Source organism: Macadamia integrifolia, chromosome 8 (assembly GCF_013358625.1).
Source record: "Macadamia integrifolia cultivar HAES 741 chromosome 8, SCU_Mint_v3, whole genome shotgun sequence".
Lineage (NCBI taxonomy): Eukaryota > Viridiplantae > Streptophyta > Magnoliopsida > Proteales > Proteaceae > Macadamia > Macadamia integrifolia.
In genome coordinates this window covers 30,085,494-30,102,410 of record NC_056564.1, presented here as the reverse complement: position 1 = coordinate 30,102,410, position 16,917 = coordinate 30,085,494, and the positions used below count along the sequence as shown (strand labels likewise).

The window sequence follows — 16,917 nt, the reverse complement described above, 5'->3', positions numbered from 1 at the left end:
ACTGATTTGGAATGCTTCTGAACTTGTTCCTGATGTCGGCAACTCTTGGATCTGATATGCCAATGACCACCAAAGAATGCTTCTGCTTATCCTCACTCCCTGAGACACAAGACACACAACTTGGAGACGCATGTAAGATTTCCAATTAGGTGGGCTAGCATAGTCAAAGATTTGTTTCCAAAACCAGTTTAATGGTATTGACTAAAGATGGAGTAAGCAGAAAGAATCCAATATTATTGGTAAGTGATCTTTATGGAGATATTGGATTCTATTAGCACACCTTAATGGTAGGAAATATTTATTACTATGTATGGACCTAAGGTATTGTTTCCTTAATGGAGAGAAAACCCTAATTTTATTGTAGGGTTGGTCATTACCCTCACCCCTATATATAGTTATCACTGACCCATTAAGTGAGGCTAATGACCTAAAAGCAAAAGGAAAAGAGGGTAGACCAGACCAACATTGATCGTGTTGTACGAGGAGCATACAAGAAGACTTTGAGGAGTTCTTATTCTTCAGCTATGGATTCAGGTATGCCTAAAACGTGTCTTTGTAGTGTTTATCATGCATGCTTATCGATCTCCATGAGTCGTTTTCGCATTTATTTTCTTTCAATGGTATCAGAGCCTCGTTCATAGAAATCAATAGGCTGTTAATTTTATTATGATCTTATACATGATTTACAATGGTGACTTTATGTTGATCATGTTTGTTGTTCTATTTTTCAAATCTGTTTTAGGGCTCTATTGGAAACCGTGACCACTTAGATTGGTCAAAAGTTACACAAGTTATTAAAAAAAAAAAGAGTTATTTTTATTGGGTTTGTTTCTCTGTTAGAGAAACCGTACCTTTTGGTTTATTATTATTCATATTATATATAATATATTATATTATATCAGAAGGGTCAAAAGTTACACAAGTTATTAAAAAAAAAAAAGAGTTACTTTTATTGGGTTTGTTTCTCTGTTAGAGAAACCGTACCTTTTGGTTTATTATTATTTATTATATATAATATATTATATTATATAAGAAGGGTCAAAAGTTACACAAGTTACTTAAAAGAAAAAAGAGTTTTATTGGGTTTGTTTCTCTATTAGAAAAACCGTACAATTTTTTTTTTTTTTTTTTTTTTTTTTTTTATGATTATTGGTTTTGGCATATATGATTCAACTTTTCATTGTGGAACATTTTTCTTTTTTTTATCAGATTATTTTGCCTTGTGATATTTTGTTTTATCACGATAGGAACACCTATGGATGTCAACACAAAGTTTTATGTGCTTTTGTGTTCCATATTATTATACAATTCTTTGATTTAAAAATATAATATATATATATATATATTAAAATATAATGGGCATACAGTAGCAATCCAGGTCTATAGAGTTTTCGTAATTTTAGAGATTAGACTTCCACTTAGTGGGCTAATTCCTAAAGATGCGGAATCACTATAAACCATCCGGATGGATTGCAGTCAAGAAAGTCATATGGAGAACGATGTGCTCTTGCTAACACAGGTGAGTCTTCGTTTGGTCGGTTTTGCTTGATGGTGTGAGGGTGACGTTTTGAGCTTCACTATTTTGGAGGTTCTTGTCTTACCACCACAGGTGACGGAATCTACAAAATGGTGTTGTTTTTGGGGTCTCACCTTACATGTGAAAGATTTCACTGCATGTTGGGCAATCTTGCCACCACAAGTGTGACCCCAATGATGCTGGATCTTTTCCTAGTTTGTGTTTTTCATACAGTTGTAAAAATTGGTACTGGGATAAATTTGATTAATAAGCCCTAATTAGTCAGTTTTCATTATATTATTGGGATGTGATATGCTTTTGGTTATTACATATTGTATGTTTTGGTAAAATTTTGGTAATTATTATTGCCAGCTATGACTTCCCAATTATCTTCCATCAGAGTCTTGAATGGTTCTAATTTTGAGGAGTGGATAGACTCTCTTACTGTGTCTCTTGCAATCATGAGACTCGATTATGCCCTGAGAACCGATAAGTCCCCCAAGCCCACAACTGAGAGTGATGCTACTGCAAAAACACTTTATGAAAAGTGGGAGGAGTCCAATAGATTGTGCCTGATTGTTATAAAGCATACTATGGACAAGACCATTAAGAAGAGTGTGCCTTCGAAAGAAAATGCTAAGGATTTTCTTGCAGCTGTTAATACAAAGTTTACCAAATTTGATAAGGCTGAGAAGGGACATATTTGGAGTGGTTCTCATCCACTCGATATGATGGCACAAGTGGAGTACGTGATCACATTATGAAAATGATCAATTATGCTGCCACGTTGGGCGAGATGGAAGTGAAGATATCTGATTCTTTCCTTGTGTGGCAAACTATGCAATCACTTCCATCATCGTTTGATACTCTTAAGACCTCCTATAATGCACAAAAATTGGAGTGGAATCTTGAGGACATGACTTCTATATTGGTACAGGAAGAGGAAAGAAAGAAGAAGGAAAAATTTAATTCTGCTTATTTTGTTTCCAATAATGGGGGTAAAAAGAAATTCAAGAAAAATTGGAGAGGCAACAAACAAGAAAAATCAGGAAAAATAGAACTGAAAACCGATCAAAATCTGAAACCAAAGACTAAGGCTTTTAAGGAAAAGTGCTTCTTCTGCAAAAGGGATGGACATAGGAAGATAGATTGCTATGGCTATAAGAAATGGCTTGAAAATAAAGGTACATCTTTAGCTCTAGTGTGTCTTAAATCAAATCTTGTAGATGTTTCCCCTGATTCGTGGTGGATTGATACTGGAGCAACTATTCACATCACTAATTGTTTGCAGGAATTAAGAAGTAGGAGGAAACCAAGTGAGGGAGAGATGATGATCTACATGGGGAATGGAGAGAAGACCAAAGTTGAATTCATAGGAGTAGTTAGATTACTTTTATCCACTGATTTTGTTTTGGATTTGAATGATGTGGTTTATGTACCGTCGTTTAGACGAAAACTTGTTTCGGTATCTAAACTTGATAGTTGTGGTTACACTTTTAATATTGGCAATGGAAAAATTACTGTCTATTATGGTTCTCTTATGGTTGGATCTGCCTTGTTATGTGATGGTCTTTATAAATTTGATTTAGATATTAGTTCTTCCAAATATGCCAACAATTCTTGTGTTGTAAATTATATGGTTACAAATCCTAAACGTGCTAGATTGGATGAAAATTCCTCTATGTTGTGGCATAAACGTTTAGGACATATTTCTAAACAGAGGATAGAATGATTGATTAAGGATGGTACACTTCCTCAATTGGATTTTTCAGATTTTGGAATTTGTATTGATTGCATTAAGGGAAAACACACTATAGTTAAAAAGAATGGTGCAACCAGGAAGGATGAAGCATTGGAGCTGATTTATACTGATATTTGTGGTCCATTCACTCCTACTACCATGGGTGGATACAGATATTTTATTACTTTCATAGATGAGTTTTTTTGTTTTGGTTTTATTTACCTTATTCAAGAAAAATCTGAATCCTTAGATGCTTTGAAAGTTTTTAAAGCAGAGGTAGAACTTAAAAGGGAAAAGAAGATAAAAAAGTGTGAGATCTGATCGAGGTGGAGAGTTTTATGGTAGATATGATGAAACTGGGCGTAACCCTGGACCATTTTGCCAGATTCTTACAAGAATGTGGTATTGACGCTCAATACACTATGCATGGTTCACTTGAGCAGAATGGGGTGGCTGAAAAGAGAAACCGTACCCTTATGGATATGGTGAGAAGCATGATAAGTAATTCAACTCTACCTGATTTCTTATGGGGTGATGCTTTGAAAATAGCAGTATATATTTTGAATAAAGTGCCTAGCAAGTCTGTTCCTAGAACTCCCTATGAATTGTGGACTGGTAAAAAGGCAAATTTATCTCATTTTCATATATGGGGATGTGCTGCAGAGGTGAGACCTTACAATCCTCAGATGAGGAAGCTTGATCCAAAGACCGTTAGTGGTCATTTTATCGGTTATTCTGAAAGATCAAGAGGATATAGATTCTATTGTCATACACATTCTACCAGAGTAGTGGAATCAAATCAGGCAGTTTTCTTTGAGGATGATCTAGATTTTCAGTCTGCTTAACCACTTAACTTTGTTTTTGAGGAGGAACGTGTTCTTGTATCTATGCCTGTGACGCTGCCGTCTACTGTATTACAGCCTCACATTGAACGAGAGAATGTCCCCACTCAAGAACTTATGTAACCTATAGTGGCTGAGCCTGCACCCCCTGTTGTTGGTGAGATTCAAGACCATATTGTAGTTGATGTTCCCTTGAGGAAATCAGAGAGAACTCGTAGGCTTGCCATATCTGATGATTATGTTGTTTATTTACAAAAACATGAATTTGATATTGCTTTGGATTCAGAGCCAATTAGTTTTGACTAGGCTGCCAATGATCCCAATTCATCAATGTGGATGGTTGCCACGCAAGTTGAATTGAATTTTATGTCTGTTAATAATGTTTAGGATTTGGTTGAATTACCAAAAGGATGTAGACCGATTGGTTGTAAATGGATTTTCAAGACCAAACGGAGCTCTAAAGGTGAAATTGAGCGTTACAAGGCCAGACTTGTAGCAAAAGGGTTCAGCCAAAGAGAGGGCATAGATTACAAGAAAACATTCTCACCAGTCCCGACAACAGATTCTTTTAGAATCATCATGGCTTTAGTAGCACATCTTAATTTGGAACTTCATCAGATGGATGTCAAAACAACTTTCCTAAATGGAGATCTTGAAGAGGATGTTTACATGCAACAACCCCTTGGCTTCAGGAAAGCTGATACAGAGCACCTTGTGTGCAAACTCAAGAAATCTATTTATGGTTTGAAATAGACATCTAGACAATGGTATCTTAAGTTTGATGAAGTTGTCACTTCTTGTGGTTTCAAAGAAAATCTTGTGGACCAGTGCATTTATCTGAAGATCAGTGAGAGTAAGTTCATTTTCCTTATGCTATATGTTGATGATATTCTTCTTTCCAGCAATAATGTTGATCTTTTGCAAGAGATAAAACGATTATTATCAAGTCACTTTGATATGAAGGATCTTGGTGAGGCCTCTTATGTTTTGGGCATTGAGATTCATCGTGATAGGTCTTGCGGCGTTCTTAGTTTGTCTTAGAAAGGTTACATTAAAAGGGTATTAAAAAGGTTTAATATGTTAGCATGTTCCCCTAGTAAGGCTCCAGTTGTGAAAGGGGACAAATTTGGCAAGTCTCAATGTCCATAGACAGAATTGGAGCACAATCAGATGAAGAACATACCTTATGCATCTACTGTTGGTAGTTTGATGTATGCTCAAGTTTGCACACGGCCTGACATTGCCTATGTTATTAGTGTACTTAGGAGATATTTGAGCAACCCTGGTGAAGCGCATTGGGTAGCTGCTAAGAAAGTCATGAGATATTTGCAGGGCACTAAGGATTTTATGCTTACTTAGAGAAGAACCGATTTAATTGATGTAGTCGGTTACACTGACGCAGATTTTGCTGGATGTCTAGATGACCTCAAGTCTACTTCTGGATATGTTTTTGTGATGGCAGGTGGGGCTATATCTTGGAAGAGTGTCAAGCAGACACTCATTGCATCTTCTATTATGCAGGCAGAGTATGTGGCGTGTTATGAAGTCACTGTTCAAGCTTTATGGTTAAGGAATTTTATCTCAGGGCTACAGATTGTTGACTCTATATCTAAACCATTGAGGATGTTCTGTGACAACTCCGTTGCGGTTCGTTTCTCTCATAACAATAAAAGTACTTCAGGCTCTAAACACATTGACATTAAGTATTTTTTGGTCAGAGAGAAAGTTCAAGAGTCACAGATTACAATGGAGCAGATTGCTACAGAAAACATGATTGCAGACCCTCTTACTAAGGGCTTGACTCCAAAAGTCTTTTAAGAGCATGTCACTAATATGAGACTTGTTAGTTCTTTTGATGTATTTTATTAGTGGGAGTTTTGCTCAATATGTTTGCATTTGACTTTCAATTTTAGTTTATACATATGATGCATTATTATTGTTCTCAGGAATATATATGCATTTTTATTATGGCCATTTGTTTATGTGTATACACTTATTTATTTACCTCCTACAGAAAATTGAGGTTATATGTGGTGTATTTACCTCATTCGGTATCTGAGGTTCCAGTCAATACACACACATTCAGCCATTAGCAAAGCCTCGTTTGATTGAGGTCTAGTGCTAGTGTTGTGGACATCCGGACCTAGTCCCAATGAGCTTCTTTGATTGAAGCTTGAGCGTTTTGGAGACGCTTGTAGTTAATGAGACCTTTGGTATCTGTCTCATAGGGCTTATTTGGTTTTTGAGCTAGGACCAATTTGGAAATAGACATGATGATCACTATTACATGTTATTTCCATACCACATTATCATACTGTTCTGCCCAAGTCGGTGATGTTATGAGCACTTTAACGTGTTTGGTCTCATATCGCTTTAGATGTGATGATCAATACGGTTGGGTGCTTGAAATTCTCATTTGGACCAAGGCATTTGGTTTAAGGTGCACTCCATTCAACACTATTTTGTTTGTGGCCACATTCAGTTTATCTAAACCGGAGAGTCATTTTAAATAAATTTTATAATCTAAAACTTGTGACATATGCTGTCCAAGTGGGAGATTGTAAAATTTCCAATTAGGTGGGCTAGCATAGTTAAAGATATGTTTCCAAAACCGGTTTAGTGGTGTTGACTAAAGATGGAGTAAGTAGAAAGAATCCAATATTATTGGTAAGTGATCTCTATGGAGATATTGGATTCTATTAGCACACCTTAATGGTATGAAATATTTATTACTATGTGTGGACCTAAGGTATTGTTTCCTTAATGGGGAGGAAACCCTAATTTTATTGCAGGGTTGGTCCTTACCCTCACCCCTATATATAGTTATCACTGACCCATTAAGTGAGGCTAATGACCTAAAAGCAAAAGGGAAAGAGGGTAGACCAGACTAACATTGATCGTGTTGTACGAGGAGCATACAAGAAGACTTTGAGGAGTTCTTATTCTTCAGCCATGGATTCAGGTATGCCTAAAACGTGTCTTTGTAGTATTTATCGTGCATGCTTATCGATCTCCATGAGTCGTTTTCGCATTTATTTTCTTTCAAGGCAGACCCAAGAAGCTGCACACAGAGAATCTCACTCTTGACTAACGAAAGTCAGCTGTGATGGATCTTTCTCTATCTCTCAATCAATCAAAACATTTCACTTTTGAAACAGTTGATAAATATCTCTATGGCTGTACCTACTTTCTACCGTTTCAAGTATTTTGATCACTTAACTTCTTAATCAATCAAGAGAACTGATGAGAATAAAATAGTTGGAGTTGTGGCTTCAAGGGACATAATAGTTGGTTGGAGTTTTCTCACAGGTGGACAAAGTGACCACATCTCATTCTCGTAGTTCCCCTGTTATTTCTTTCCCTTGGATGAACAAGATTCTTCAACAGTCATGATCACTGGGATGCTTCATTAAATGTTTCATCCTAGCAATCTGTATGATTGATTGCCATGTTAAGTAGTATCTGGGTGGCAGAAAAATGATTATTCTTCACTAAGAGAAATTTCATAACTGTAGGTTCTGATTGATTGGTACTCTTTCCTGATCTTGTGTGAATTTTTTTTTCCCCTCTTTCTATTGGGGGTATTTTTGGTTCTAATCACTACATGGCCTATGTTATCAGCTTCCTGACGCAACAGCAGAGCAGATTAAGAAGGCTTACTATAATTGCATGAAAGCTTGCCATCCTGACTTGAGTGGCAATGATCCTGAGACAACAAACTTTTGCATGTTCATCAATGAGGTTTATGCGGTGGGTTTCGAACCTGAAAAAGTCTAACAGCGCTGTAAATTTTAGCTTTGAACTTTTACTTCTATTTTATGAAGCTCATAATGGTGCAGGTGCTCAGCGACCCTGTGCAGCGTATGGTGTATGATGAAATTCATGGGTATGCATTGACTGCAAGCAACCCTTTCTTTGATGAGGAAGCTCCAAAGGACCATGCGTTTGTTGATGAGTTTAGTTGCATAGGTATGATCTGTTCTTATGCCTCAGTTATTGCATGTCATTTTCATGAGAGATGGGGTTTTTGGACCTTTCTTGTCTCTCTATCTTATCTGAGGCTTATTGTTCCTTGTTATGCTACATTATATTACATGGAAGCTAAATGCAGCTTGAAGAGATAATACATGTAAAATTGAAGAACACTTTTAATCAAGTTCAACCAAAAGAGTATCTTAACTTTGACTAATGGTTATTATTTCATTTGCCATCACAGGTTGCAAAAACTGTGCCAATGTGTCTCCTGATGTATTCCAAATTGAGGAAGACTTTGGAAGAGCTAGAGTCTATTGCCAATCTAGAAATTCTGAATTAGTTCAACAGGCTATTGACAGTTGGTAAGTGCCTGCTTTATGGACATGGCTATTGCATGCTGTAGATACTTGACCCAAGTTTTCCTTCAACATTATGTGTAAAAATTTCAGAAAGCTTCAGTTTTATGCTCATATGGAGTTCCATTGACCCTTCTGGTGCATCTCAATTGTGAAAATTAGCTTCAATGTTAGTCTATAAATTGTTTTATATTCTGGTGTTTCATTGCGTGATAGAGTGGTGTCATAATAGATGCATGCCTGCTCTTTCTCATAAGTGGAAATTGATCTCTAGGTTTGGTGACAGGGGGGGGGGGGCATGAATGTGGTGTAGGTGTTCTAACATGGATACAGGTATCCAACATGACATTTTTGGCGCCTGATTTGAAAAGTGTGGATGTTTTTAGAGATAATAAAAGTGTTAGTGATGGTGTTCACATGGGTGTCCAATATGGGAAAATTTTGGAAAAAGATGTTCCTTGGGTACCTTTTGATGCTATTCCTATTTGCTTATATTTATGCAGAAATTCAAAGAAAAGCCCCAAGAGAATTAATGACGAAGAAGATAATAATCATTAAAGTAGTGTCTTGACTGAAGATGCTTAGAAAAGGAAATTCTGATCTTGACATTTATTTGTTAGGTTGTTTTAAGTGTTTCTAGTATCAGGTCATGAGTATGGGAATTCAGAGCCACAAGTGCCTGAAGAGGTAAGTCAGGTCATGAGAAGCTTTTATAAAGTCCTTATACATATCTCAGCTTCAGTTGATTGTAGCATGAAGTAATTGTGTAAATGTTGAATCATTCTATAGGAACATCTGTGCTGTAACACACTTGTAGTCATCATTGTTAGAAATCTCAAATATCGTAATGGTTCTCTTTGTTATGTGAAAACTCTCGAAAGTTCTCATCAAGCAGTAGAGGTGATATATTTTCTCCAATTTTTATGTGTACTAATTAGTCAAAAATTTCTGAACTGGACAATAAGAGCTTGTAGGCAGTTGGATAACTTATTTTCTGATCTATCTCAGCCCAGTTGATTGTATTCATTGGACTTCTGCTGCACAGCTATCTCTACTCGAAGATGAAATGCGAAGGGTAGAAAGAGTAAATGTAAGATGCACTAACTTGGTTTGCAGATTCTTTTCTTTCAATATTTCGATTAATTATTACTTTTCCTTCATGATAATGTTGATGATGATCTGCTTATCTGACAGTGTGATGGTTTTATTACTTGCCATGCTAACAAACTTCCAGGATAAGGTTATATAACCATTCATTTTGCACTTTATTAGGGTTTAGCATTTGAGATCGTCTGTATTGGTTCTCTAGTCCCAAGAATGAATCAGTTAAGGGTTAATGATTAAAATTCTGTTGATTTAATTTCGTCAACTTAGTTGATCAGATATTAGAAGTCCTTAGGTAATTTTGTGTAGCTAAAGCGGATTGTTTGAGTTCCATTCATAGAAATACATTTGTAGAAATAGAAAGTAGAACTTGCTTGTATAGATTAATTTCTTTTAGTTGATTTTGATCCCTCTGCTGATGGCAGTGTATAGATTAACGTATGCCTGGACGTTAATGTTGTACATCCTTTTCTTAGTTAATCTATTCTTTGCTTTCCTTCAGGAAAAAAAAAAGAGTTGCTTACTTGTGTTTTCAAGTTCAATCCATAATGAAACAAGTAACATGGTAAAATGGATGAGGGCAAAGGGTGTTCAAAGTAGCACCTGCTGAAAAAATTATGTTGTCTTTAAACATCTAACTGTAAGAGATGATTGTGGGATATGACATTAACAACAGGTTTCCAAGATGGTATAGTTTTGAAAAAATGAGAAGTCCTTGTTACCTTTATAAAGATTGTGTTCATCTGGGTAAAAAAGTGCAAATTCTAAAATTTGTTGGAGCAGTACATAAAGAGAGATAAAAAAAGGGCGAAAAGGAAATTTTCTTTTCCTTGAGGGAAGGGTTTAGAAACCAGGTTTGTGCTCACCAACCCCACAAAAAGGAGGAAATATGCATAAAGCTTGTGCCAAAAACTGATGAAAGCGGAAATGATCCAGCACAGAAAATGTGGTTTATCTTTAAATGTGTAAGACAAAGAGAAACCTTTCTTCTACATTCACCTTCCTTCTCTCATGCTCTCTTTGACATGACTACAAGTGTATATGCATGCTCGGCTTATTCATACTCATAAAAAGTATTGCCCTCCAAAAATTATTTTCTTTTTGTTTTGAACCACCTGAATCGACTCTTGACTCTCCGCCTCCCTGTGCTCCGCCTAAGCTAGCCCCCATGGCTTCTCCCCTCGCTGGGGGGGGGGGGCTCCTCCCTGCTCCTCCCCCTCTGCCTCCCTTGCCGCCTAACTTCCTTCCCTCGTCCTCCTCCCCCTAGCCTGAGAATGCCTGGAACTCCCCCTTTAAACACTTTGTTACCCTTTCTGCTGACGGAATGCCGCTCCAGTTCATCCGCCCTTCCTCTGTGGGAGATTCGTTGATTACTAGTTGCCCCTCCGGTACCCTCGACTCTGAAGCTGCCCACTGGTCATTGTCTCTTATTGGGCATTTCCTGGGGAAGAGACCCCCATTCCACCTGGTGAAGTTGTCCTTGATGAAATAATAGAGGCCCGCTGGTAATGTGGAGACGTTTTTGTTGGACCATGGGTTCTTCCTCTTCAAATTCTCTGATGAGCACGACCGTACTCATGCCTGGAAGGGGGCCCTTAGTTAGTTGGGAGAAAACCAATCTTCCTCCGGTCCTGGAATCGAAGACTTTTGCTCAATTGAGTAGACTATTCAACCATTCCTCTTTGGATCACTTTGCCTGGTCTTCCACTCCAAATCTGGTGCTTCGAAGGCCTGAGCCGAATTGGTCCTATCCTTGGAACTCCCATATGCTCCGATGCCAGAACCAATCGCAAGGACAAACTTGCGTTCGCCGGGATCTACGTGGAGGTCCTAGCCGCTGTATCTTTGCCTTCCTCTATTGATGTTCAAGACGGAGACGATCTTCTCTTCCAGCAACCCATTAGTTACGACTAGAGGCGTCCCCAATGCCTCTGCTGTGGTGTCTTTGGACATGATTCCTCGGTCTGCCGCCCTAAGCCTTTGAGCTCGGCTCCTGATGAAGAAATCCTGGGTCATCCTCACGGACTTTCCTCCCTTCGTGATAGATCAGTCTTGTCTAAAGCTGATTGCCATCTCTTTTAGTCCCCTCCGGCGAGAGGCAGAAGACGTTCCAAGCGTCGAAACCGGCCTCAATCCTCCAAACCTGATACTCCCCAGCACCTAGCGATCATTGTCGTCCTCTTACTCGTTGGTCTAAACCCCTTCACAATTCTTGAGGGCGAGATGGAAGAAGGTGAGGTCCCTATCTCCTCGACAACTGCAACTGCAACTGAATCTGGCCCCTCGATCAAGTTCCCAGCGGTTCCCTCTACTGCTGATAGCTCCTCTGCTGCTACCTCCTTTGACGAAGATGATTCCTTTTCGGATTTGTCCGCTGATGACTCTATTCATCCTCTGAGGAATCTAATGATTCTGGGGAAGAGCCTTTGCCTCTTGTTCCTCCTGCTACCATAGTCCAATCCTCGGTTGAAGATACTTCGAATGAAAAAAACCCTCCTTTTGTCGAGACCACTGCCGCCAGGTGCTCCTTAGGGATGGGACGCGTGTTCGATTCTTCTTATCGACCTGTCTATAAAACCCTCTTGGGCCAACCTGCTACCGGCCCTTCTTTGGCTGATGGCCCAGGCCCACATCACCTCCCCCATTTGAACCCAGCCTCCTCTGACTCTCCAGAGCCCAGCTCAGAACCCACTCCTGGGCCCATCAGCCCTGACACCCTTTTAGTATCATCCCACTCCTCTTTTCCCGATCCCATTTGGAGACCCAACATCACCACCACTAAGAACCTTTCTTCTCAATCCATGCCCGCCTCTTTAGCTCCGACCCATCAACCCATTTGCAACCCATCTTCTCCGCCCGCTATTTCCAGTCGAAAGAAATCCTCTGTTCCTTCCAAGAGCTCTAAGAAGGCCAAGCAGCCTCCCCCCATGGCCATTTCGACAGCTTCTTCCTCCCCTGCCAGGGCCTATCACAGATGAAAAAGCTCCCGCCCCCCACAGTCCCTGCCAGCTCCTCCTCTTTGGAGTTTGAGTCGCACCCTCTCTGAATTTTTGATGTCCCAAGGTCTGGTGTGAAATATTGGGGGTCTTAACTTCCCTGCGAAACAAGCTGCAGTCCGTCTTCTCATCAAAGATACTAAGCCTATCTTTTGCTGCTTGCTGGAAACACATTTAAAAGAGCCTCCATCCCTCATATTGTTTCGTCCATCGCCCCTAGTTGGTCCCATATCACTAATCATTCCCACCATCCAAATGGCCATATTTGCATCCTTTGGGACCCTGCAAAAGTCTTAATTTCCCTTATCTCTGCAACATCTCAACTTCTTCACTTCTCCTTATCCTACTCCTCTAATAGCTTTTACCTCTTATTCTCTGCCATTTATGCCTCCAACCGCCTTCTGGACAGAGACCTTCTATGGAACAATCTTTGCAATTTAGCTTCCCAGGTTGGCCCCCCATCCCTGGGGCATTTGTGGTGACTTTAATATGGTATGTTTTTCCCATGAAAAGCAAGGAGGTGGCCATTTGAATCCTTCTAATATTGATGCTTTCAACACCCGTATTGGGGACATTGGTGTTGATGACCTTCGCTGGTCTGGTTTGAAGTTTACCTGGAACAATAAAAGAGCTGGTTCCTCCAGAATTGCTTGTAAGCTGGATAGGATGCTCATCAACGAAGCCTGGCTCACCTCTTTCCCCTCCTCCCATGCCACCTTTGAGATTCCTTCCTCTTTTGACCACAGCCCCATTTCCATCCTAATCCAGCCTTACACCTCATTGGCCCCAAGCCCTTCAAATTTTTTGACATGTGGACATCCCACCCTGACTTCCTATCAGTTGTCCAGTCTGCTTGGCTTAAGCCTGTCCAAGCCCACTCCACCCCCCTTATTGCTTTGGCCAGAAAGTTAAGAAATGTCAAAGCTGAACTTAAGCTTTGGAATACTAACACCTTTGGGAACATTTCCTCTCTTATTGCCGATTGCAGGAACAGGCTCTCTATCATTCAGGTCCAACTCCAGGTTGACCACATGAACTCCTCTCTGATTGTGGAAGAAAAGTTAGAATCTGCAAAGCTCCTAAACCTTCTATCCCAAGAGGAGAGCTTGCTAAGACAAAAGTCAAGAATTACTTGGTTGGAGCTTGGGGACTCCAACTCATCATATTTCCACAGATCCTTGAAGGCCAGAAACAACTACAACTCCATCTCTAAGCTCAACTCTCTTGACGGCTCCCTGGTCACCTCAGTGGAAGAGATAAAAGAATTAGTTGTGAATCACTTCAAGCATTTGTTCAATCCTCCTCTTCCTCCGGCTCCCTCCATCCAAGATGACATCCTCAACAAATTTGTCCCCCCCAACATGGCCCAAATGCTTTGGTCTATCCCCTCAGATGAAGAGATCACTTTAGCTATCCATTCCCACAAAGCAAACAAAGCCCCGGGCCGTGATGGCTTTAGTATGGGATTTTTCAAATCAGCCTAGGATATCATCAAAGAGGATTTGATTAAAGCAGTCAAAAGCTTCTTATATAGCCCTAACCAAATCAAGGCCATCAGCCATACCTTCCTTTGCCTCATCCCTAAGCATGAGGGGGCAGTCACCATGAATGACTTCAGGCCAATTTCCCTCTGCAATCTCATCTATAAGTTTATTGCTAAGATCCTAGCCAACAGACTTAAGAAAGTGATTGATCTCCTTGTCAGCATCAACCAATCAGCTTTCATCCCGGGAAGAAGCATAGGAGATAACATTTTACTTTGTTATGAGATTGTTAGAGGGTTTGAAAGAAAGGGCCACCCTCCAGCTGCTTTCATGAAGATTGACATCCATAAGGCCTTCGACTCCTTGATGGGACTTTATCATTTTTGTCCTCAACAAGATGGGATTCCCCCCCTCCCCCCACCTTCTCAAACTGGATCTTTTATTGCATTGCCTCCCCAAAGTTCTTAGTTTTGATCAATGGTAGCATGGCTGGGTACTTCTCTCCTTCAGTAGAAATTAGACAGGTATGCCCCCTCTCGCCTTACTTATTTTGCTTTGCTATGAAAGTTCTCTCTAGAAGTTTGCAAGTTGCCTTAGATCAAAATCTGATTGTCCCCTTCCATAAGTGTAAAGCTTTGAGACTTGCCCACCTTGCTTTTGCTGATGACTTGATGATTTTTTCAAAAGCTGATGTCTCATCCATTGATTCTATTATGCTTTGTCTGGATCTCTTTGCAAAGATATCAGGTCTTCGCATTAATCCAAGGAAATCTCTCATCTTCCTCTATGGGATTCCAAAAGCAGCAAAAGCCTCCTTTCTGGAAAAAACTGGTTTTGATTTGTGGTCTCTTCCAGTCAGATATTTGGGGCTGCCTCTAATTCCAGCAAGGCTCATGGCTCATCATTGCTCCCTCATGTTGGACCTCATCAGGAAACGGCTTCAACTTTGGAAAGGCAAGCTTCTTTCATTTGTTGGGCACCTTGAGCTTATTAGATCTGTCCTCCAAGCCTCGTACATCACTGGTCTGGTATCTATGGGTTGCCCATATCCATTTCTTCAAAATTGGAGTCTATATTTGCTGCCTTGCTCTGGAAAGGATGTGATTCGTCTAGATTTCTCCTTCCTTTAAGCTAGGCAGCAGTCTGTCTTCCTAAAAATGAAAGGGAATTGGGATTGAGACGCATCAAAGATGTTAACTGTGCGGGAATTCTCAAATTGATCTGGAAAGTGGTCTCTAAGAAGAAAAGTAATTGGGTGGAATGGATTTACTCGAATATGCTCAAGAATGATTCCTTTTGGTCTGTTCGCTCTCCATCAGACGTTTCTTGGGTTTGGCAAAAAATGAACTCTCTCAGATCCTTGGCCTCTACTACCATTTCCTCTCGGATATGTGACATTTCCTCCACTTATCTCTGGCTTGACCCTTGGCACCCTATGGGGATCTTATCTCATGTTCTTAGTGCTAGGAGCATTTATAATGCTGGCCTTACAAGGCTTGCTAAGGTTGCTGACATAATCTCTTATGGAACTTGGTCCCCCCCTCCTAGCTCCTCTTAGCAGATGGAAGAAATCTGGAATTCTTTGCTTGGGCTCCCCTCTTCTGGCACTCTAAGGGGTGATACTCTTCTTTGGTTTCACTCCTTTGGGACTTTCAAATGAAAGGCTGCTTGGGACTGTGTCTGATCTCGAAGCTCCCCTACTCCTTGGCACAGATTAATTGGTTCAGCCACCACATCCATAGGCAAAGCTTCACGGCCTGGAGAGTCTTTACAGAGTGCCTGCCAACCCAGTCCTTCCTTATTCATCGAAGGATCCCTATCTCCCCGCTTTGTTATCTCTGTGGTTCGGAGCCGGAAGACACTGAGCATCTTTTCTTTGCTTGCCCTGTCTCTTGCTCCATTTGGAGCTTAGTCCTCTCTCCTCTCTAAATGCTGGCCTTCCTCAAGACGAATTCTCCCTTTCCATAGGGAATGGATATGGATGGATATGACATTTCATGGGAAGACCATATGTGACTTAGTGGGCAAGCTGGCTTTTTGTGCATCGGTCAACCAATTATGGATGGAAAGAAATCATAGAAAATGGACTTCCAACTCTCGGCCTCTTGAAAAGATTTGGAGCTCCATCTTTTTTTATGTTAAAGTCAAGATCTCAAAAGTTTCCTCCTTTTGTCCCCTCTCCCCTAGAAATGATCACATTGTAACCTCCTGGGAGCTTTCCAGCTATGTGCCCAGGTCCTTGGATTCTTTTTGAGATCACTTTGTTCTCTTCTCCCCCCTCTTTAGGGTCTTGTAAATTCTTTCTTCTTTTTTTTTTTATATAATGATGATTGCAATGTTCTGAGTGCTATTATAATATCTATATATATATATATATATAGAATATTTATGCTTCAGCTATTACAAATTTACAATACCCCAAACTTTGGAGCTTCCCCAATTTTGGCACTCCATTGGTTCCATCCTGTTTTGTTTTCTCACTCTATGCAATTATGCCTTGATTGGTCAGTAAGTCACAAAGTATAGGTGAACTAGAGCTGCTCGACAAGGCTTAGGGCCCGTTTGATAACGTTTCTGCCGTTTCTGTTTCAAGAAACGGCAGAAACATAAATTTCCGTTTCTAGAAATAGAAACGGAATTGAAGGTGTTTGATAAGCCATGTTTTTAGAAGTCGATGGTAACCAGTGAAAGAATTGCCACAAGTCGTTTCCAGAAACGGCGAACTTGTTTCGCCTGGGTCGTTTCTTGAACCATAAATAAGTAAAAATTTATATTTCTATTTCTAAAAATAAGTGAAACGAAACAGTTTTATCAAATGCTTTTTGCTCCGTTTCTGCTGTTTCTGGAAACAGAAACGGCAGAAACGCGTTTCTTGAAACGTTATCAAACGGGCCCTTAGTATT

The 16,917-nt window shown here is 39.9% G+C and overlaps 1 protein-coding gene across 1 annotated transcript in view; it reads left to right on the top strand.

The window, feature by feature from the left end:
- The window catches only part of LOC122087247 (chaperone protein dnaJ C76, chloroplastic), a 51,254-nt gene that overhangs the window by 774 nt on the left and 33,563 nt on the right, over positions 1-16,917 (top strand). The window contains exons 2-5 of the mRNA XM_042656308.1: positions 7,721-7,849; positions 7,939-8,068; positions 8,316-8,436; positions 9,439-9,520. Of these exons, the coding sequence (XP_042512242.1) occupies positions 7,721-7,849; positions 7,939-8,068; positions 8,316-8,436; positions 9,439-9,520 (462 nt within the window). The remainder of the gene's footprint in view (positions 1-7,720; positions 7,850-7,938; positions 8,069-8,315; positions 8,437-9,438; positions 9,521-16,917) is intronic.